The sequence below is a fragment of the Coregonus clupeaformis genome, chromosome 1, assembly GCF_020615455.1.
Source record: "Coregonus clupeaformis isolate EN_2021a chromosome 1, ASM2061545v1, whole genome shotgun sequence".
In the NCBI taxonomy this organism is placed as follows: domain Eukaryota; kingdom Metazoa; phylum Chordata; class Actinopteri; order Salmoniformes; family Salmonidae; genus Coregonus; species Coregonus clupeaformis.
Genome location: NC_059192.1, coordinates 57,873,803 through 57,897,835, shown reverse-complemented (window position 1 = coordinate 57,897,835; position 24,033 = coordinate 57,873,803). Strand labels below are relative to the sequence as shown.

At 43.7% G+C, this 24,033-nt stretch overlaps 1 protein-coding gene and 1 pseudogene across 1 annotated transcript in view; one reads left to right on the top strand and one right to left on the bottom strand.

Annotated features, from left to right (window-relative positions):
• The first annotated feature begins 12,656 nt into the window (after positions 1 to 12,656).
• LOC121536915 lies at positions 12,657 to 16,153 on the top strand (annotated as a pseudogene).
• A 4,910-nt stretch (positions 16,154 to 21,063) lies between these two features.
• Positions 21,064 to 24,033, bottom strand: part of LOC121571125 (inhibitory synaptic factor 2A-like) — a 49,712-nt gene continuing 46,742 nt past the window's right edge. The window contains exon 4 of the mRNA XM_041882434.2: positions 21,064 to 22,180. Within this exon, the coding sequence (XP_041738368.2) occupies positions 21,997 to 22,180 (184 nt within the window). The 3' untranslated portion in view covers positions 21,064 to 21,996. The remainder of the gene's footprint in view (positions 22,181 to 24,033) is intronic.

Below are 24,033 nucleotides of genomic sequence, written 5' to 3'. Positions count from 1 at the left end.
ATCCTGTATATGACTGTGATGTGTGGTTGTCTCACCTAGCTATCTTAAGATGTATAAGTGCATCTGTTAATTGACTAAAATGTAAAATGTATGTCACGACTTCCTCCGAAGCTGCCTCCTCACCTTGTTCGGGCAGACTTCGGCGTTCGTCGTCACCGGCCTTCTAGCCACTGCCGCTCCTCATCATTCAATTTGTTTTGTCTTGTTTATTACACACACCTGCTTTCAATTCTCCTCATCACCACCTGTATACGTGTTCCCTCTGCCCCATTGTCTTTATGGTTATATGAGCTCGGTGGAGCTCCTTGTACGTTGTATCGACATATATACGGAATAAACCTTTATTCTTTGATTTACCCTCCTGCGCCTGACTCCGTCCAAATCACATGCCACAGAATCATCCACCTCCATGGAGTCAGCAGGAGAAGAGCCCATGCCTGGAGTCGTGGCACTGGTCCACGAGCATTCCAGGATGCTAGCCAGCTTGGGAGAAACGATGGATCGGGTTCTCCAGGTCGTCCAACGCCTGGAGAGGAGAGTACCCGACCCGTCGGGACCAGCTGAGCGACCGGATACGGCCACCCACACTCCATCACCAAGAGGGATTCATCTATCCCGACCGAGGGAGTTTGACGAGACAGCTTCCCGCTGCCAGGGATTCCTCCTGCAGCTGGACCTCTACTTTGGAGCGGGAGGAGGTGTCCGCCCTCGTCTCCTGCCTCTCGGGGAAAGCCCTGGAGTGGGCCAACGTGGTCTGGAGAGAAGGAGGAACCGCGTTGGACAACTATGGGGAGTTTGCTCGCCTCTTCCGGACGGTCTTTGACCACCCGCCCGAAGGACGAGAGGCGGGCGAGCGTCTGGTCCAACTGAGGCAGGGGACGAGGACCGCGCAGGACTTCGCCCTGGAGTTTCGGACCCTAACGGCTGGGTCCGGGTGGAACGAGCGGGCCCTGATCGACGGATTCCGGTGCAGCCTGCGAGAGGATGTCCGAAGGGAGCTAGCCTGCCGGGATGCCATGTTAACCTTCGACCAGCTGGTGGACATGGCCATCCGGTTGGACAACCTGCTGGCTGCTAGAGGACGTCCTGGGAGTGGCTTGCCGTTTCACCCCCCTCCCCCCAACTCGGAGTCCGTTCCGATGGAGCTGGGTTGGGCAGCGATCTGGGAGAACGGAGGAGGACAGCTTCAGTGTCACTCTTGTGGCAGAAGAGGACATTATACTGCATGCTGTCGTCAGGGTTCTTCCGGGTCTGGAGCCGGCAGGCAGGGCACTCTCGCCTCACCCCAGGTAGCGCAAACCCACACTTGGTCAGAGCCCTCTGCTGCACACTGCACCATACATGTCACCTTCCCTGACTACCCCGTAGTTTCCCAGTGTAAGGCGCTGGTCGATTCAGGCGCAGCTGGGAACTTTATGGACAGGTCATTAGCTCTAAGTCTAGGTATTCCATTGGTTCCCCTATCCACTCCACTGCCCATCAAAGCACTTGACAGTCGACCATTAGGGTCAGGGTTCGTTAGGGAAGTGACAGCACCAGTCACGATGGTTACCCAAAAGACCCATAGAGAGCACGTCATATTTTGTATTATTTTGTCCCCCAATTTCCCTGTTGTGTTGGGTCTTCCCTGGTTAGCACTACACAACCCCAACATTTCATGGCTGCAGAGGGTTCTCACGGGGTGGTCGCGAGAGTGTCAGGGTAGGTGCCTAGCTGTTTCCGTTGGTACAACCACGGTGGAAAGTCCAGACACTTCCTCCACAGTGTGCATTCCCCCAGAATACCTCGATTTGGCATACGCATTTTCCAAAACGCAGGCGACCAAATTACCACCTCATCGGACGGGGGGGATTTTGCGATAAACCTACAAGTAGACGCTGTGCCTCCCAGGAGTCATGTATATCCCCTGTCGCAGGCTGAAACGGAGGTGATGGAGACATACGTCTCCGAGTCCTTGCGCCAGGATTTCATATGTCCCTCCACTTCGCCCGCCTCCTCAAGTTTCTTTTTTAGTGAAGAAGAAAGACAGAGGTCTGCGCCCATGCATTGATTACTGAGCATTGAACAAGGGGACAATACGTTATAGTTATCCTCTGCTCCCATCACATCTCTGTTGAAGGGTGAGCCATCCTGGCTCCACTGGTCTGCTGAGGCTGACAGGGCTTTCAGTAACCTGAGGGTTCTGTTCACCTCAGCCCCGGTACTGGTGGCCTACCTTGGCAAAGGACGTGAGGGTGTATGTCTTCTCCTGCTCGATGTGCGCCCAGAGTAAGGCACCTAGGCACCTCCCAGCGGGTAAGTTACAGCCCTTACCAGTTCCACAACGGCCATGGTCCCACCTGTGTATTGACTTTCTAACTGATCTTCCCCTCTCTCAGGGTAACACCACCATCCTGGTCGTTATGGACCGCTTTTCAAAACCTGCCACCTCCTTCCTCTGCCCGGTCTCCCCACGGCCCTGCAGACGGCGGAGGCCCTGTTTACTCACGTCTTTCGACACTACGGGGTGCCAGAGGACATAGTGTCTGACCGAGGTCCCCAGTTCTCATCCAGGGTCTGGAAGGCGTTCATGGAACGTCTGGGGGTCTCGGTCAGCCTGACCTCTAGGTTTCACCATGAGTCTAATGGGCAGGTGGAACGGGTGAATCAAGATGTGGGTAGGTTCCTGTGGTCCTACTGCCAGGACCAGCCGGTGTTCTTGCCATGGGCCGAATATGCCCAGAACTCTCTTCGCCACTCCTCCACTAACCTAACTCCCTTTCAATGTGTCTTAGGTTATCAGCCGGTTCTGGCACCGTGGCATCCGAGCCAGACCAAAACTCCTGCGGTGGATGACTGGTTTCAGCACGCAGAGGAGATGTGGAACGCTGCTCACGTTCACCTCCAGCACGCCGTGCGTCGCCAGAAGGCCAACGCTGACCGCCACCGCAGTGAGTCCCTGGTTTTTGTACCGGGTGATCGGGTTTAGCTCTCAACCCGGAATCTGCCCCTCCGCCTGCCCTTCCGGAAGCTGAGCCCGTGGTTTGTGGGTCCGTTCAAAGTCCTGAGGAGAATCAACGAGGTTACCTATAGGTTACTACTCCCTCCAGAATACCGTACTGTCACGACTTCCTCCGAAGCTGCCACCTCTCCTTGTTCGGGCAGGCTTCGGCGTTCGTCGTCACCAGCCTTCTAGCCACTTCCGCTCCTCATCTCATCATTCCATTTGTTTTGTCTTGTTTATTACACACACCTGGTTTCAATTCCCCTCATCAGTACCTGTATAAGTGTTCCCTCTGCCCCCTTGTCTTTGTGTGTGATTGTTTATTGTGGAGGTTATATGAGCTCGGTGGAGCTCCTTGTACTTTGTATCAACATATATATGGAATAAACCTTTATTCTGTGATTTACCCTCCTGTGCCTGACTCCGTCCAAATCATTTTTTTACATTTTAGTCATTTAGCAGACGCTCTTATCCAGAGCGACTTACAGTTAGTGAGTGCATAATTTTTTTTTCATACTGGTCCCCCGTGGGAAACGAACCCACAATCCTGGCGTTGCAAATGCCATGCTCTACCAACTGAGCTACACGGGACTATAATCACATGCCACAATGTAAATGTTTTACATACAGATCTCATATTACAATATTATCTTAATTACTACTTGTCGCAACCCAACTCCGCTGAGATGTACATATTGTGGTGTTGAGAAACCCAGCTAGCTGTTTGCCACAGATCTCTCTTCTCCCATCTTGTTAGTCCCAACTTTCTTCTTCAGATTTCACCGATATGATTCGCTGACACGAGTTCTCAATAACTTTTCATTGGATCTGCAAACTGTCCATTTGTGTCAACGAATCATATAGCTGAAATTTTTGTGACAGTTTGGAGATCCAGTGAAAAGTTTTGAGAGCTGTTGTGCCAGCGAATCATATCACTGAAATCGGACGACCGAAGGTGGGACTAACAAGATGGGAAAAGAGAGATCTCTGGCAAACAGCTAGCTGGGTTTCTCAACTCCATGATATGAACATCTCAGTGGAGTTGGGTTGCGATAACTAGCTACAGCAAATAACATTGATCATAATAATGTTAGTTAGCTTGAGTTAAAATGAAAAGATGAAAAGGTCATTTTGATTCAAGTGAAAGAGGATGTTCATGTGCAATGTACTGCAGAGTAAGCTTTTTATATCTCCTGTAGCTAGTAAAGTTAGCTATTGTTAGCTATCTGATGAATAGCTAGCTAGCCATTGGTGGGTTACTCATGCTCATGTGCTACTACAGTCTTTGCTACAGGTGTCAATGGCTAGCTACCGAGTGAGAAGACTTTCTAACGTTTGATCTAGCTGGCAGCAGTACAGACTTGTGGGTGGGGAGGTGGTAGGCCGGGAATGTTACGCAATGCCTGTGACCACCTTGCCAAACAGACACTTTTCATGTACTAAGTCCTGACTGAATGTTATGTTTGTTGTGTATTGAAATATTGAACAGCTTTTCTTAAAAATGTCCACATCACACTGACACTGTTAAATAAAATATTACCAGGGTAGCTCTCTGTGTTGTGTTTTTCTTTCTATTGTGGAAAATTGTCACACTTTGTTTAAATCCTACAAATACCTAGTATAGTGATTCACTTTACTTAAAGCAAACAAAAAAGACATGAATAGTGCTTTAAAAAGCTTTATAATAAATTATGAATTATTGTCTGTGCTTTCAAACCAGTATGACTATAATACATTATGCACTATAGTCTAACTTATTAAGGTTAATGATCAATGCCGAGTTTTATAACCAAATGAAACCTCAAAAGAAATTGAGACATTTTACATAACTGCAGGCAACAGATATTGCGGGTCTTGCCCTTTTAATTACAGCATATTTTGACTAAAGTTAGCTGTCACTGTAGATTTCTCTACCCACAACGTGCAGACATAATCCATGATTGATACTTGTACAGTATATGACTCTATTCCATCCATATGTGCCTTGGCCTCTAAAAATCACAGCAGCAATACAGATACCATATCACATCTATCAGAGTTTATATGGAGTATCCAGTATCACCAGTGGCCATGTTAGCAATGGATCACTATAGCTACCATACTTATTATGATTTGCTGGCTTACTTCAATTGTACTTGTCAATACAAATTTCTGTCGTTTGTATTAGGCACAAGGCTTGGGGTGTTCTTTTGAGTAGCTATTTTGCATAGTTGCTTTAAAGAAAAATACCCAACCTTATTTATCCCCCCTGACTAGCTATCAATGACAATATGACTAATAAACTTTTCGTTCTCATCCTTACCTTAAACTGCATGGTCTACAGCAGGGATAATCAACTAGATTCAGCCGCGTGGCCGATTTGTTTCTTCAGCGGATGGACAGGGGGCCGGATCATAATGACAAATAATTTGTATACCGTAAATTGACCGCAAGAAGCACAAATAGATATAATATTTGACTAAAACATAATCATTTCAAACCCTGCTTACATGTGTATACGATCACATACTGTATATCTCTCTATTATGCGTGGGAATACTTTGGAACAGATGTCAAAATTAAAATGACTTGGAGTTGATTTGCTGGTGTTTTTACACACACACACACACACACAATTTTTTAAATATATATCCTGTATATACTTTTTTGGGGGGCTAAGAAAACCAAATAAAATAACCAGAGGGGCAAATTCGCCCCCCGGCCCACCAGTTGGGGAACCCTGGTCTACAGTATAGAATGTATCTAAGCCGGATGAGAAATATCGACTTTATGTCAAGGATTCATGTGGTTTGTGAACACTATATTTTCAAAAATGCTATATATTACTGAAGCAGCTGATCTACTGTAGGAGAAACTCTTTCCTATATTGCTCAGTCTCTCGTTGGTATCTTTTCTTAGCTTACGTCACATGCTTTGTTTATGTGAGCAATATCAATTAGTGTGTTGATTAATAATGTAGGGTGTGGGCTTCTCTAGGAAGAGATTTAAGTTTACTATCTGAACCCCTCAAACACCCTCAAGGCAAATCCTTATACTGACTAGTCATCTGTCTGCCCTTATTTCAGCTTCTGTTTTCCTTCCTCCCTCTGATTGGATCAATTTATCCCTGATGCACAGAGGTAGACTGACAGGTTCAGCATAGGAGATGTGACATGACACATATGGTTGCTATGGAAATGGCAGCCAATGGCTATGTAGATGTTTGTCAGGTAGAAAGGGTTAGTTGGCAGAGTGGCAGATGTCAGTTTGCAAGGAATGAAATAAGACTGTCATGCACGGTGTCACATTTGCAGCACAGTGAAGGGTAATCTCACACACTCCTACCTACCACACTTTATAATGTATTATTTATAACACTGGTGACATCTGGCCTAAGAAAACATATTGGTGACGACTCATCCCACTGTCGAGAAGGAGGCTTTCTTTTTTTAAACTCTCAAAATGTATCCAACTCAAGTAGCCTACAAGCCAAGCATAAACTATTTTGGTTATGATAGCAGTGGTCCTCTACAGTATAACATCCAAAGCAACACACTGGATTGTTAGAGGGGAGCATTTCTTAGAGGCCAATGGTTTTAGTAGATATGCAATGGGCTTTCAGAGCTTTACTGCAAAATAAACACCCCGAAGTTCAGGGGAGCAGAACAATTTTACTGCACTAAACAACTTTCTCTCACTGTCTCACTCTCTTTCCTGCTCTCTGTCTCACCCATTGTGCTCTTTCTCCTATTTCTCAGTGGTGCAAAGGCAACACCTGGCACTAAGGTTGATGGAGCTGATATAATTGGTTATAAAGGTTCTCAGTCTAAGCTATGTTCACTCTCTGATAGGTTGACAGGTGAGAAAACTCCTCTCGTTGTATAACATTGTCAGTTTCATTTACTGTATGCTGTGTATTAAAGTAGAACTATAAGCTGTTTGTCTGGCGGTGTACTTACGCTCAGATATCTATTTCCTTCACACCCACATGCGCTTTTATCCAGAATCAATGGGTACCCTTCATATCAAACTCCTGTCAAATTCTGCATACGTGAGGCTAAAACATATGTCAGGTACAGGGTGTACAAATAACGTTTTTTAGACAAGGACCCCTGTTATTAAAAATACTCTTGAATGCATCACAAGATGTTGTGTGATGACAGAGAGACATCATGGATGAGTGTAGTATAAATCACCCTGCTGAAGTATTTTCCTGCGAGCTTGAGACAAAATGCTACCATAAATGTTACTGAGAGGAGAATAAGGGAGACTAAAGAGGGAGACTTGAGCTGGCAGGTAATATGACAGGGTGGGTACTCTTAATGAACTGTATAGCTGAGCACTGACACTGAAGCATTGCCCTAAGCTCTCTCCCTCCTCCCTCCTCCATCTTCCTCTCTCGTTCTTCCACACATAATGTGAGCTGTCAAAGCACTGCTGTGTCAGATATGTCTCTGAGTAATCACACTGTCTGACAATGCATGTAATGACAGTCTTCTCCCCAAATACACTGCTGCGCAAACTGAACAGAACATGAGGCAGCTTGTTCAAGTTCTCCCCGACAGCTTAACGATGTCTCTCAAATAAACCTTACCTTAAATTTTAGTCTATATTCAACAAATGGCCCTATTGGGTGATTTGTAAACAACAGGTGTAGACAAACAGTGAAATGCATACATTTAAACTCAGTTTTTCACAATTCCAGACATATAATCCTAGTAAAAATTCCCTGTTTTAGGTCAGTTAGGATCACCACTTTATTTTAAGAATGTGAAATGTCAGAATAATAGTAGAGAGAATGATTTATTTCAGTTTTTATTTCTTTCATCACATTCCCAGTGGGTCAGCAGATTACATACACTCAGTTATTATTTGGTAGCATTGCCTTTAAATTGTTTAACTTGGGTCAAACGTTTCGGGTAGCCTTCCACAAGCTTCCCACAATATGTTCCTGACAGAGCTGGTGTAACTGAGTCAGATTTGTAAGCCTCCTTGCTCGCACACGCTTTTTCAGTTCTGCCCACATGTTCTATAGGACTGAGATCAGGGCTTTGTGATGGCCACTCCAATACCTTGACTTTGTTGTCCTTAAGCCATTTTGCCACAACTTTGGAAGTATGCTTGGGGTCATTGTTCATTTGGAAGACCCATTTGCGACCAAGCTTTTACTTCCTGACTGATATCTTGAGATGTTGCTTCAATATATCCACATAATTTTCCTTCCTCATGATGCCATCTATTTTGTGAAGTGCACCAGTCCTTCCTGCAGCAAAGCACCCCCACAGCATGATGCTGCCACCCCCGTGCTTCACGGTTGGGATGGTGTTCTTCGGCTTGCAAGCGCCCCCTTTTTCCTCCAAACATAACGATGGTCATTATGGGCAAACAATTCTATTTTTGTTTCATCAGACCAGAGGACATCTCTCCAAAAAGTATGATCTTTGTCCCCATGTGCAGTTGCAAACTGTAGTCTGGCTTTTTTATGGCGGTTTTGGAGCAGTGGCTTCTTCCTTACTGAGCGGCCTTTCAGGTTATGTTGATATAGGACTAGTTTTACTGTAGATATAGATACTGTCGTACCTGTTTCCTCCAGCATCTTCACAAGGTCCTTTGCTGTTGTTCTGGGATTGATTTGCACTTTTCGCACCAAAGTACGTTCATCTCTAGGAGACAGAACATGTCTCCTTCCTGAGCGGTATGACAGCTGCGTGGTCCCATGGTGTTCACACTTGCGTACTATTGTTTGTACAAATTAACGTGGCACCTTCAGGCGTTTGGAAATTGCTCCCAAGTATGAACCAGACTTGTGGAGGTCCACCATTTTTTTTCTGAGGTCTTGGCTGATTTCTTTTGATTTTCCCATGATGTCAAGCAAAGAGGCACTGAGTTTGAAGGTAGGCCTTGAAATACATCCACAGGTACACATCCAATTGACTCAAATGATGTCAATTAGCCAATCAGAAGCTTATAAAGCCATGACATCATTTTCTGGAGTTTTCTAAGCTGTTTAAAGGCACAGTCAACTTAGTGTATGTACATTTCTGACCCACTGGAATTGTGATACAGTGAATTATAAGTGAAATAATCTGTCTGTAAACAATTGTTGGAAAAATTACTTGTGTCATGCACAAAGTAGATGTCCTAACCGACTTGCCAAAACTATAGTTTGTTAACAAGAAGTGGTTGAAAAACGAGTTTTAATGACTCCAACCTAAGTGTATGTAAACTTCCGACTTCAACTGTATATACCGGTCCTTTTTCAACAATGCAGATTTAAAGATATAAAATTATATAAAAAATATAAATAGTGACACGAGGAATAACTACACAGTGAATAACAATGAAAAGTAAAAATAACATGGCTATACACAGGGAGTATCATTACCGAGTCGATGTGCAGGGGTTCAAGGTAATTGAGGTAGCTATGTACATATACAGTGGGGAGAACAAGTATTTGATACACTAACAATTTTGCAGGTTTTCCTACTTACAAAGCATGTAGAGGTCTGTACTTTTTATCATAGGTACACTTCAACGGTGAGAGACGGAATCTAAAACAACAATCCAGAAAATCACATTGTATGATTTTTAAGAAATTAATTAGCATTTTATTGCATGACATAAGTATTTGATCACCTACCAACCAGTAAGAATTCCGGCTCTCACAGACCTGTTCGTTTTTCTTTAAGAAGCCCTCCTGTTCTCCACTCATTACCTGTATTAACTGTACCTGTTTGAACTCGTTACCTGTATAAAAGACACCTGTCCACACACTCAATCAAACAGACTCCAACCTCTCCACAATGGCCAAGACCAGAGAGCTGTGTAAGGACATCAGGGATAAAATTGTAGACCTGCACAAGCCTGGGATGGGCTACAGGACAATAGGCAAGCAGCTTGGTGAGAAGGCAACAACTGTTGGCGCAATTATTAGAAAATTGAAGAAGTTCAAGATGACGGTCAATCACCCTCGGTCTGGGGCTCCATGTAAGATCTCACCTCGTGGGGCATCAATGATCATGAGGAAGGTGAGGGATCAGCCCAGAACTACACGGCAGGACCTGGTCAATGACCTGAAGAGAGCTGGGACCACAGTCTCAAAGAAAACCATTAGTAACACACTAAACCGTCATGGATTAAAATCCTGCAGCGCACGCAAGGTCCCCCTCCTCAAGCCAGCGCATGTCCAGGCCCGTCTGAAGTTTGCCAATGACCATCTGGATGATCCAGAGGAGGAATGGGACAAGGTCATGTGGTCTGATGAGACAAAAATAGAGCTTTTTGGTCTAAACTCCACTCGCCGTGTTTGGAGGAAGAAGAAAGATGAGTACAACCCCAAGAACAACATCCCAACCGTGAAGCATGGAGGTGGAAACATCATTCTTTGGGGATGCTTTTCTGCAAAGGGGACAGGACGACTGCACCGTATTGAGGGGAGGATGGATGGGGCCATGTATAGCGAAATCTTGGCCAACAACCTCCTTCCCTCAGTAAGAGCATTGAAGATGGGTCGTGTCTGGGTCTTCCAGCATGACAACGACCCGAAACACACAGCCAGGGCAACTAAGGAGTGGCACCGTAAGAAGCATCTCAAGGTCCTGGAGTGGCCTAGCCAGTCTCCAGACCTGAACCCAATAGAACATCTTTGGAGGGAGCTGAAAGTCTGTATTGCCCAGCGACAGCCCCGAAACCTGAAGGATCTGGAGAAGGTCTGTATGGAGGAGTGGGCCAAAATCCCTGCTGCAGTGTGTGCAAACCTGGTCAAGACCTACAGGAAACGTATGATCTCTGTAATTGCAAACAAAGGTTTCTGTACCAAATATTAAGTTCTGCTTTTCTGATGTATCAAATACTTATGTCATGCAATAAAATGCAAAGTAATTACTTAAAAATCATACAATGTGATTTTCTGGATTCCGTCTCTCACCGTTGAAGTGTACCTATGATAAAAATTACAGACCTCTACATGCTTTGTAAGTAGGAAAACCTGCAAAATCGGCAGTGTATCACATACTTGTTCTCCCCACTGTAGGTAGGATTAAAGTGACTAGGCAACAGGATAGATAATAGGGATTAGCAGCAGCAGGTAGCCATTTGATTATCTATTTAGCAGTCTTGTTTAGCAGTCTTATGGCTTGGGGGTAGAAGCTGTTCAGGGTCCTATTGGTTCCAGACTTGGTGCACTGATACTGTTTACCATGCGGTAGCGGAGAAATCAGTCTGTGGATTGAGTGGCTGTAGTCTTTGAAAATGTTTTGGGCTTTCCTCTGACACCACCTGGTATAGATGTCCAGGATGGCGGGAAGCTCGGCCCCAGTGATGTACTGGGCCCTACTCATCACCCTCTGTAGCGCCTTGTGGTCGGGTACCTTGCACTTGCCGTACCAAGTGGTGATGCAGCCAGTCAAGATGCTCTCAATGGTGCAGCTGTATAACTTTTTGAAGATCTGAGGGCCCATGCCACATTTTTTTAGCCTCCTGAGGGGAGAGAGGCACTATCATCCCCTATTCATAACTGTGTGGGTGTGTGGACCATGTTAATTCCTTAGTGATGTGGACACAGAGGGAATCGAAGCTCTCGACCTGCTCCACTACAGCCCCATCTATGTAAATGGTGGCGTGCTCGCCCTTCCGTTTCCTATTGTCCACAGTCAGCTCCCTCCTCCTTACTCCATCTTCCTCCCTCGTTCTTCCACACATGATGTGAGCTGTCAAAGCACTGCTGTGTCAGATATGTCTCCATGAGTTATGTTGTGTTTTGATTAGTATGAAAAATGTATGCACTCACTAACTGTAAGTCGCTCTGGATAAGAGCATCTGCTAAATGACTAAAATGTAAATGTAATTAGGCCATGGTCTATGGATTGAGTGTGCAAAGCTGTCATCAAGGCAAACAGTGGCTACTTCGAAGAATCTAAAATATAAAATATATTTTGATTTGTTTAACACTTTTTTGGTTACTACATGATTCCATTTGTGTTATTTCATAGTTTTGATATAAAAATAAAGAGAAACCCTTGATGAGTAGGTTAACTATATTAAAATAGAGGACCTACTTCTTTCCACATGAAATGTCAGTCTCTAGATTCCACACCAGAAATATGAGAAGGTTGGAATTATTTTCAGTCTCAGTGACTTATGGTATTTCCTCCAGTGACTCTTGATCCACAAATCCCATGTGCTACCAGGGTTTTAAACTGATAAATATGTTTGCTCTGGTTAATGTTAAATGGACACCTATCAATCTTTCTGCCTCTAGCATACACTGAGCACATGACAGTTGGTCTGTTTACATTTTAGTCATTTAGCAGACGCTCTTATCCAGAGCGACTTACAGTTAGTGAGTGCATACATTTTCATACTGGCCCCACCGGGGGATCGAACCCACAACCCTGGCGTTGCAAGCGCCATGCTCTACCAACTGAGCTACACGGGGCTCAGTTCTGGTCTCTATTGACTTACATGGGAAAGAGTGTGCTCAATGTCAACACTAGATCAATGAGACTTGAGGGAGTAGATCAAGTTCCACTCTCTAATTTAGATAATATTTTTATCCCATCACACCTTATTAACTTAAAGTACATTCCGATTGTAGAGCCAAAAACATATTTTTTGCTTGAACTTCTAGAGCCAACAACTTTCTTATTTTGTGTATGGTGCACAGATAAATCAGCGTACTGTCATATTCAGCTGTATGACCTTTGCCCATTTCTTGGACTTGGCCAGCAACCTCACACCCCTCATCCAAACACATCAGCTACGAGACCTGGTAAAAGAAGTGAGAAACCACATGTATCTCAGTCAACAATCAAATACAGTTGATTTAGGCTTCAGCAGTGATGTGACTTTGCATGTGTCTGGGCTTGTGATGGCCGTGCTGATGTTTGTGATTGTACCAGTGTTGCTGATAGACCCCATACTAACAGACACATTGTTGCCATTGTTGTAAACAGATGCCCGTGCTGAATCCCCATCACCTGAAGGGCCATCGGAAGCTGAGGCTGGCTCACCTTGAGCTATGTCTGGCAGGAGGGGCAACACCTTTCCTGCCCAGGTAAAAAACAGCTCAGCATGAACTTTAACCTCAGACTTGAATACTGGAATATGTCCCATTGATTGTTGGCATGGCTATTGTTTGTGTTGATTAAACTCTCCCCAAATCCCTGGCTCTGCCCTACTGGCTGGTCTCCCAGAGACTCGGCCTGCCCCCCATCCTGACCTATGCAGACTCTGTTCTGGCCAACTGGAGACTAAATAACCTACAGGGTGAGCTCGGCCTTTGAACCTTACCCCCTGGTCTGTCACTACCCCATAGCTCTTCCCCCTTGAACACTTTCCTTTTAACCCCTACCCAAAATGCCACTACACCCTTGTCCACTACCATCAATTCTACTAACACCACAGGACCATGTACTGTTTAGGAAAAACATGTATTGACATTCTTTCTTAAACTTGTCATTTCAGGGACATGGAGATTGGGTGAATATGAAAGAAACACTGTCATGAGAATTGCATTTGAATTTCTCTCCTGTAAATTCCTGTTTTTGGTTCTGTTTTATATGTGGTTTCCATGTGATATTCATGTGGTTTTGAATATAGGAACTTGGATACACTGTTCTCTTTCCCTGGAGGAGAAAGCTGTAAAGGCTTGTTCCTGGTCTCTGTCTTGGTGGAGAGGGCTGCTAGCTCAGGAATACAGGAAAGTCTCTGTGTGTCTCTGTCTTTCTCTGTATCTGTCTCTATCTATGTATCTCTCATACACTTTGTATCTCTCTGTCTTCCTCATTATAACCCTGTTTCTTCCTCTGTCTCTTTCTGTCTTTGTGATCTCTTTCTGTCTTTCGCGGTCTCTTTCTCTATGAATCCTAAGGGGAGTCTGATTATTAGTCCTACTTGTCCTATATTCCATCCAGTGGGGGCGGTTTCAGCAGGGACATTTCCACCCCGTCCACAGTGAAAGTTGGGCCCCTGGGTTTCAGTGATGAATGCCACGGTAACCTGTGACATCATCAGCATACAGAAGGGCCTCTACAAAGTGGGTCAGTCTCTGAGGAAGATGAAGGAAATATTTGAACTCATGCACAGTAAGTTACATCCACACCTCATCCACAGTGAATCATATCCACACCCATAGTATAAGTGCAATTGGAATATTATTGTAATATTTATATTTTCAGTGCACGTGGACCCCACTGCATTCCATGGAACTCGGAGAATCTTCTTCTCAGGGTAATGTATGATGCAATCTATACATATCCACTCCGTTACGCACCCCTTTCTGTGCTGTAATAGTTTGATACATACACTACTTGACCAAAAGTATGTGGACAGCTGCTCGTCGGACATCTCATTCCAAAATCATGGGCATTAATATGGAGTTGGTCCCCCCTTTGCTGCTGTAACAGCCTCCACTTGTCTGGGAAGGCTTTCCACTAGATGTTGGAACATTGCTGCGGGGACTTGCTTCCATTCAGCCACAAGAGCATTAGTTAGGTCGGGCACTGATGTTGGTCGATTAGGCCTGGCTCGCAGTCGGCGTTCCAATTAATTCCCAAAGGGGTTGAAATCAGGGCTTTGTGCATGCCAGTCAAGTAGTTCTACACCGATCTCAACAAACCATTTCTTTATGGACCTCGCTTTGTGCAAGGGGGCATTGTCATGCTGAAACAGGAAAGGGCCTTCCCCAAACTGTTGCCACAAAGTTGGAAGCACAGAATTGTCTAGAATGTCATTGTATGCTATAGCGTTGATTTCCCTTGACTGGAACTAAGGGGCCTCGAACCATGAAAAACAGCCCCAGACCATTATTCCTCCTCCACCAAACTTTACAGTTGGCACTCTGCATTTGGGCAGGTAGCGTTCTTCTGGCATCCGCCAAACCCAGATTTGTCTGTCAGACTGCCAGATGATGAAGCGTGATTCATCACTTCAGAGAACGTGTTTCCACTGCTCCAGAGTCAAATGGCGGCGAGCTTTACACCACTCCAGTCGATGCTTGGCATTGTGCATTGTGATCTTAGGCTGCTCGGCCATGGAAACCCATTTCATGAAGCTCCCGACCAACAGTTTTTGTGCTGACGTTGCTTCCAGAGGCGGTTTGGAACTTGGTAGTGAATGTTACAACCAAGGACAGACGATTTTTACGCGCTATGCGCTTCAGCACTCGGCGGTCCCGTTCTTTGAGCTTGTGTGGCCTACCACTTCGCGGCTGAGCCGTTGTTGTTCTTAAACGTTTCCACTTCACAATAACAGCACTTACAGTTGACCGGGGCAGCTCTAGCAGGGCAGAAATTTGACCAACTGACTTGTGGAAAGGTGGCATCCTATGACGGTGCCACGTCAAAAGTCACTGAGCTCTTCAGTAAGGCCATTCTACTGCCAACGTTTGTCTATGGAGATTGCATGGCTGTATACTCGATTTTATACACCTGTTAGCAACGGGTGTGGTTGAAACAGCCGAATCCACTAATTTCAAGGGGTGTCCACATACTTTTGTATATATAGTGTAACTCTGTATAGTGCTGTCATAGATGGTGCTTCAGGAGGGCTGCTGTATGAGGGTGTGGGGGAAGAACCAATGATGTTGTCAGGAGGAAGTGCTGCACAGAATTCCTCCATTCAGTGCTTTGATGCGCTACTGGGCATCTGTCATGGCAACCATGCAGGTATGGTCCCATTCTGACCAGATAAGCCTCTCTTTCTGAATCAAAAGTCAAGTGAATTTTCCATGATATTTCAATTTAGGTTCTAATCAAAGCGTATCTCCCCTCAGATCTCACCTCTTCATTCGCCTAATTTGTCCTCGGTCGTTCCTCCTCTCCATCTCTCCATGTACAGCATCTTTCCTGAAGCGCATGCGGGAGTACATACTTCATTCCCACCACCAGCTGATAGAGACTCTGACTGGCTGTCCCCCTCTAGGTGACTTTGTCCTCTCCTGCTCCAGCCCCTCACTCTGCATCGCCTATAACTGCTGTTTGTCTGCCCTGATGGATCTGCGGAGTTACCACTTCTCCGCCGTGGCCCGATAAATAACTGTACCTGGTCACCAGGCCCGTGCCATGGGCTGTCTGCTCAACGGTGGATAGAAACGGCACCGGCGGCTCCAGGCCACTGCCCTTCCTAAAGACCATCCGTGATGCCACCCAGAGAGCACTGATCTCAGAAACAGAGAAATGTCCTCTGGTCTGATGAAACAAAAATAGAACTGTTTGGCCATAAAGACCTTTGTTATGTTTGGTGGGAAAAAGGGGGTTGCTTGCAAGCCGAAGAACACCATCCCAACCGTGAAACACGGGGGTGGCAGCATCATGCTGTGGGGTGCTTTGCTGCAGGAGGGACTGGTGCACTTCACAAAATAGATGGCTTCATGAGGAAGGAAAATTATGTGGATATATTGACATATCAAGACATCAGTCAGGACGTTAAAGCTTGGTCGCAAATGGGTCTTCCAAATGAACAATGACCCCAAGCATACTTCCAAAGTTGTGGCAAAATGGCTTAAGGACAACAAAGTCAAGGTATTGGAGTGGCCAACACAAAGCCCTGACCTCAATCCTATAGAAAATGTGTGGGCAGAACTGAAAAAGCGTGTGCGAGCAAGGAGTCCTACAAACCTGACTCAGTTACACCAGCTCTGTCAGGAGGAGTGGGCCAAAATTCACCCAACTTATTATGGGAAGCTTGTGGAAGGCTACCCAAAACATTTGACCCAAGTTAAACAATTTAAAGGCAATGCTACCAAATACTAATTGAGTGTATGTAAACTTCCGACCCACTGGGAATGTGATGAAATAAATAAAGTTGAAATAAATCATTCTCTCTACTATTATTCTGACATTTCACATTCTTAAAATAAAGTGGTGATCCTAAATGACCTAAGACAGATAATTTTTACTAGGATTAAATGTCAGGAATACGTATCCATATCAGTGTTGACTGTGTGTGAGCCATGTCTGTGACATCAGTGCTCTCTGGGTGGCATCAAGTAGACTCTTTAGGAAGGTGCCGGTGTCATCCAATGCTTGACTATAACTTCAGTTTTCTTGCTGAGGCAGACACTACATAGTTCTTCTAAATATTACTCAAACTAGTTGGCCGTCCCACTTTCAACACTGCCTGGGGCGTTTGAGTATGATGATCTATTTTACTAGGAATAACCAAGCAAACAATGTAGAGCCATCAACTAAGCCAACACACTTAAATGCTTTATTTGCCAGTTATTTATGACCTAACAACACAACTTAATGGTAGTGGAAAAATGACAACCTAAGACATTAATCTCCACACTAGCATACCAGACAAAAATGGAAAAACATTGATGCTTTGTTGTGTGACACTATAGTGGTGGTTTCTGTGATAGGTATTGAATTGTTAAACACTTTGCCTTGTTACCTCCATTGTGGGGCTCCAACTCTACCCAAAGTGCTTCTTAACCTGCAAGTAGATTCAAGGATTAAGGGATTCTATGCTTGAGTAGAAACACTCAGGCATGAAGTGTGATGTCGGCTGGTTTACAGTAGATAAACCACATGGATTTTCCAGCCATGCTTTTGTATGGGGTCTCAAATGCCCCCCCCCCCAAATAATGTTTATTCACTGATGTGTGTTATGGTTAACCCTCTGCAGTAGTGGCCACAGTACTGGGTCGGCTTGGTAAAAGGGATTGAAAGTGAATGGTCCTATGATGTGCACCGGACACTAACAGGATAGGACCTGGCTGATTTCAATACAAATCCTTCACTGATGTGGTAAACTGCAGTAGGCTACATGCCTCAGCATTGCGTCACATTTCAACTCTAAATATCAGTACGCAGTTTGAGAGGTCTTCCCTTATCCAGTATCCTTTATGACTTGAGGCTAGATCCAATCAGATCAAGCGTTAACCGGTGATAGCCCGACACCCTCATAGCTGATGTTTTGGCGGTGTTTGAGGTGTAACTGCGTTGGAGCGGTCAAATTGGTGAGCCGCTGCTCTTGATCATTGTCACAAAACCACACCCGTCTCACTCGCGTTAGAAATCCAGAACAAGAAATTGTAAACTATAGAAATAATGACGCTCAAATTGAAAATCATGAAACAAAATAATGAGGATTTATATCAGTCTAATCGAGGTGTAGGGGAGAGTGGGGTAAGTTGAGCTAAAGGGGTAGGTTAAGCCACCCTTGTTTCTAGGAAACCATGCACAAAACGCATAATTTGACCAAATAATTAGGAACAGGTCATCATTTCATGGAGTCTGTGAAGGAAGAAACCACATGGAAAAAGTAGTAAAGAAGTTAGGTCCAAAAAACTTTTCACCTAGTCAAATTCATTCATTTATTGTGTTGAGGTTTCATGATGCTTGTATCTAAAACAAAGTAGATAACATTAAGCTTGTTCTATACATAGTTGGGGTCTCTATAAGCTTCAATATCAGGTCCTAAACCTAGCATGAAAGTGCATCCTTGTAGCTGTGTGGGTTAATATAGTCAAAATGTTTGCCTTCGGGTAAGTTGAGCCAATAGCTATGGGGTAAGTTGAGCCAAAGGTTGAGTCAATGGCAAGATGAGCATTATCACTGGGATATGAGGTAACAAAAGGGCATGGCTTATGTTAAAAGTGTTTAAAAAAGTACAGTGTTAGGTGTTAAGCCTGTGTTAAAAGATGCTTAAAAAAAATGTAAGACCAAAAAGCGATTGTGTTTAATTGTCTTTGGAAAGTCAAGTTTTAAAAAGGTTTTAAAAAGGTAGTGGTCATATTTTATTCAGTACAGAAATCTGTAGGCGGATTAATTTACCCAGTCCCGCGGATCAATTTATCACATAAAATAAAGCTATATTTTCAAAACTGTAATGTTTACATTAATTCTGGTTATTTCCCAGGGATACACAACATCATGAAATATATGTAGATGTCTTTGTTAGAAAGAATGCTATATTTCCCTTGACGGAGTGATGCTGACTGTAAAAAATTGCTACATTCACCCCACTCTCCCCTAGATTACATTTCACATTATGGTGTTCAAACTTGTAAAGGCTCTATGGGATTTCTCTCAATGCGACTCCGTGCAGCCAATGGCAGTGTCTGCTTTAGGTATAATGCCAGGAGCTAATTGTGGATTTGACAGCTCTAACGCAATTCCACCTCTGACACCTCCAAAACAACCGCTATGTGGATGTCGGCTAAAGCGGATCTGATTGAATAGAGCCCTAGATATCCCAGTAGTGGATAGAGCAAGAATGGGCAGAAATGCCATCATTGCCCGACATTAACCTTCAGTTGTGGGGATGTGGATGATGAAGGGAGATGTTCTATTCCATTTGATTTTGCCTGGAAAGGTGACACGTACAAAAACACAACTTAACTCAGACACTATAAATGTCCTTAGGGACCTGAGCCAATGAGCTTGTGTCAATGATCCAACCTGTTTCACCATGGTAACCGTGGTTTCACAGTAGCTCTGGGAAGTGAGGGATGGAGCGATATAGGGAGGAAGGTAGAGAGAGGGAAATTACACCTTTGAATTTAGGCGTCCAAGCTGACAGCATCTGGGCAGCAAGAGGCAGGCTGGAAACTGGCCAACCTCAGGGCACACCAGTGGTGGCCCTGCCAGAGAGTGAGCCAATCACATTTAGAGAAAGAGAGTGAGAGAGACTTCTGAGAGTGACTAGGCAGACCTCAAAACAATCCAACACTGCAGCTGAGCCCTGGTCATGCTAGGAGCCTTACTCAACAAGACAATGAAAGGAGCATGGATTAGGAGCGGTACAGTAGCATGTTAGCCCTGTGTAGCTCAGTTGGTAGAGCAGGGCACTTGCAACGCCAGGGTTGTGGGTTCGTTTCCCACGGGGGGCCAGTATGAAAAAAATATATATGTATGCACTCACTAACTGTAAGTCACTCTGGATAAAAGCATCTGCTAAATGACTAAAAATGTTAAAAACAGATTGGTTCTCAGATGGTCCAAATATGTATGATCTGTCAACATTGTGTCGTATCAAATTGTCACTGCCCTGCAATTCACATAGTATACCTTATAATAATGTCAGCACACTTCTTATAATTCTATTGGTTTTATTGAAAATGCATTTGTTGTGAGGTAAAAACAGTACAAAATGCATAATATTGCACATAAATGAATTGCACTTCTTTAAGGGACAGCCATGTGTCTGTCCTTCAGTATGCTACAGATGTAGGATCTTAATTTGATCACTGTTTTGTTGCTGATAATTTTCCTGCACAGCAAGAAATTCTAAAGTTTGTAATTTCTACTTTAAAATGTGAGACTTGATTTGCCCTAATGAAAAATCTGTCAACCCCTACAAAAAATGTCATTAATTATAATCCACATAATAATTCACATTTCCTATTGCTGCAGGAGTATTTTCCTGCAGTAGCAAACTGGCTCAAATTAAGTTCCTTCATCTGTACAGTAATAATGAAGGACTTGGTAACCCAGTCAAGAAGAACAGATGTGTGATTGAATCACTTGATGTCAGTGTGACATTTTTTATGTGAGATTGAAGTTATTATCCATAAAATATTAGGTTCAATAAGTGAATGGTTTTAGTTGCTACATCAACTGAATTTGTCTGATACCAAAGTCCCTATTCATCACTGGCCTAGAAATATAAAGATTGAATACCTTACATGCTTATGTATACTGTACATAGCCCTTCTTTATTGTTGCAAGTTCAGTGCATGGATTGCTTCTCCTGGGTGGTGAGTTGATTTCACCCCTAATTTAATCATATAGGAGATGGTAATCAAAGGCGTTTGGTGCTGATCATTGTTAATCAAAATTATTGGTGAGTTGCAGACTTACAGCATTACGTGAAGGACCATATGGTCTGTGATGATGATCAGTTGAGCCAAGTGAGTTAGAATATGAAATATATATTCCAGAGAGAATATTGATGCATTTCATAATTTCCTTACAGTACAGTTCCTTGCTGTGGGTGAGAGTAAATTAGTGAGATGTTAACCTGTGTGTAAGTGAAAGGCAATGACAGCTTTGTGCATGTGAATTGATAAAGAAGTATCAAAACCATGCTTACTTTTTCAACTGAAATTCAATAAAAAGCTCTTAAGGTATTTTTATAAAATAGTCTGCTGCAGGTTGAATAACACAGAATAAGAAACTTTAATATGTTATATAATATGATCAAGAAACTTTAATATGTTAAAATAAGTCTGTATTTTTTCTATACGCAATACTCAAAACTTGGATTCAACCCCTATTTCTGCACATTGATGGATTAGAACAGCTTCGAGGAGAACTATAACCTTGACTATATCCTGTTTCTAAAAAACAAAGCAGTCTAGGATCCCAGATATCACAATCTTTCTTTACATACTCCTGAAGAGCTTGTCTGAGTGAAAGTAAGTAAGAGAGAGAAAGTAAGTAAGTAACTGGGCTCTCTCAAGACTGGAGAGAAGGTGCAAGAAGGGTTGGGTTCATGTAGAGTAGGTTCACTAATATACTGTAATGTACTGTATATAACTTCTTCTTCCATGACGTTCTCAGTCTCCAAATGTTTGTGCTTTGCCGACAGGCTGATGTACGGTTAAAGAAGCGTTTGTAGAGAAACAGGCCTTCCACATGGTGATTCCTCTTCTAGTCAAGCAGAGACCAAAAATATGTGCCATTTGAAATCATAAATTAAAAAAGTGAGAGAAACATTTGCCCAGTAAATAAATAACAGCCATCTTCATATTGTAGGCTACATCTCAAGATGACCAAAATATATCCAGTCTCACCATGTAGTTCTGCTAACCTTTAGCCAGGGTATAAGTTGATCTTCTCCGGTGTTTCAACTAGAAACTGAAGGCTTGACAGACTCTAAACCTCCATGAGCAAAGATTGTTTATAAAAAATCCCACATTGATTTCTAGTGCAGTTCCAGCACAGAATCCTGATTTAGATGGTTTACTGTTATCTGATTATCAGTTCCTTGGAGCAGAAAATCCACTGTTGTGATAGATCCCTTTGAGGGAAGATAATAGATGTGTAAAAACAGATCAAAAAGGCCATTCCAAAAGCCAAAGTAAGTTAAAGGAACCAGAGTTTCCAGCGACCATGCTTTTTGGAATCTGTCTTGGACTTGCGTTTGGGGGTTGAGGTGAACACCTCGTGGGGGTAAGGCAGAGCAGGGTATTGAGGGTAGTCCAAGGGGCACAGTCTCTTAATCAGGGGCTGTAACTTGTCCTCCTGCTGCTTGAAGTCCAGCTCCACACTGCAACACAAACAACACAATTACATTGAGTTAACACAACAACATCTAATAAAACTAAATTATAGCATACAATGACATTCTAGACGATTCTGTGCTTCCAACTTTGTGGCAACAGTTTGGGGAAGGACCTTTCCTGTTTGGGGAAGGTCCTTTTCTGTTTCAGCATGACAATGCCCCGTGCACAAAGCGAGGTCCATACAGAAATGGTTTGTCCAGATCGGTGGGGAAGAACTTGACTGGCCTGCACAGAGCCCTGACCTCAACCCCATCGAACACCTTTGGAATTAATTGGAACGCTGACTGCGAGCCAGGCCTAATCGCCCAACATCAGTAGCCAACCTCACTAATGCTTGTGGCTGAATGGAAGCAAGTCCCCGCAGCAATGTTCCAACATCTAGTGGAAAGCCTTCTCAGAAAAGTGGAGGCTGTTACAGGGAGCAAAGGGGGGACCAGCTCCATATTAATGCCCATGATTTTGGAATGAGATGTTCGACGAGCAGGTATCCACATACTCCCCAATTAAGGTGCCACCAATGTCCTGTGATAGAGTGTGCAGAGTTGTCATCAAGGCAAAGGGTGACTATTTGAAGAATCTCAAATAGAAAATATATTTTGATTTGTTTAACACTTTTTTGGTTACTACATGATTCTATGTGTTATTTCATAGTTTTGTTGTCTTCACTATTATTCTACAATGTAGAAAATAGTAAAAGAAAGAAAAACCCTTGAATGAGTAGGTGTTCTAAAACTTTTGACCGGTAGTAAGTATATATATATATAGTCACCCTTTGTCTGTTTTCTTTTTCAGACCACGCGGAATGCGGCAAGCGCACGACGAATGACGTCAAAGAGGACGGGATCCACAATCCAACAACGCGGGCCCCGATTGCTTCCCCTGGACACACACGATGACCAATCCGAGAGCATGAAATTCAACTGAAACGCCTTCTTGTGCATATTATACTCATCATTGAGCAGCACCATCAGCGCAGTCCGTTGGCCTGGTGTAGGACCAGATGAGTGTAGGGTTACAAAGCATAATGCATTTATACTCCAGTGTGGTTGGTGGCGGTAATGCAACATATATTGGATGCCAACCGCCATTAATGAACCTCATCGAAAAAACTTACACATTCAGTTGCATGTCATGATCTTCTAAAATTAAAACAATCTTTATTTTGACTTTAGGGGTGATAGCTTTATACAATGTAGGTTTGGTAATATCTAAAATACGTGTAAATGTGGATGTATCATTTTGTAGTAGTAGCCCTTGATCATGACTCATGACTTCTTATATGGTGTTGAGTTAAGCTTAAACCATGTATTTAGATTGTAGGTAGGTATTGTAGTTTGGTATTATAGGTAGCTTACTCAGGTAGTTATTGAAGGTTATTGTAGGTAATTATTGTAGGTAAGGACTGTATTCGGCGGACCCCGGCGAAGCACGAGGCTAGCTTACCCACTACTTGGACCAACAAAGCTAGCTAGCTAGCTAGTGGGTAGCTACTGGTAACTTTTTGCAACTGTGGTTAATTGTTTCCAATGTTATTTCATGCTTAAGAGTACCTGTGATTGAGCCAGCTAGCTGCTACCATTCAGCTGTTTTTCTAACCTCATCCGAGGCATTAACGTTAGGTGGTTGGTAGCTGCTGTACTTAATTACAGCTACTGATAACAGTCTGCTGTAGTTTACAACAATTCTAATTTCTAAAGTGGAAGTTGGGAGAGTTTTACTCGGGTGGTTCAGTGAAACAATTATAGTTTCTGAGGTGGAAGTTGGGAGAGTTATATATATATATTTTTTTTTTGGTGAGGGAGGCCTGCTCTCTCCTTTCCCTGATGTTTAGTTCATT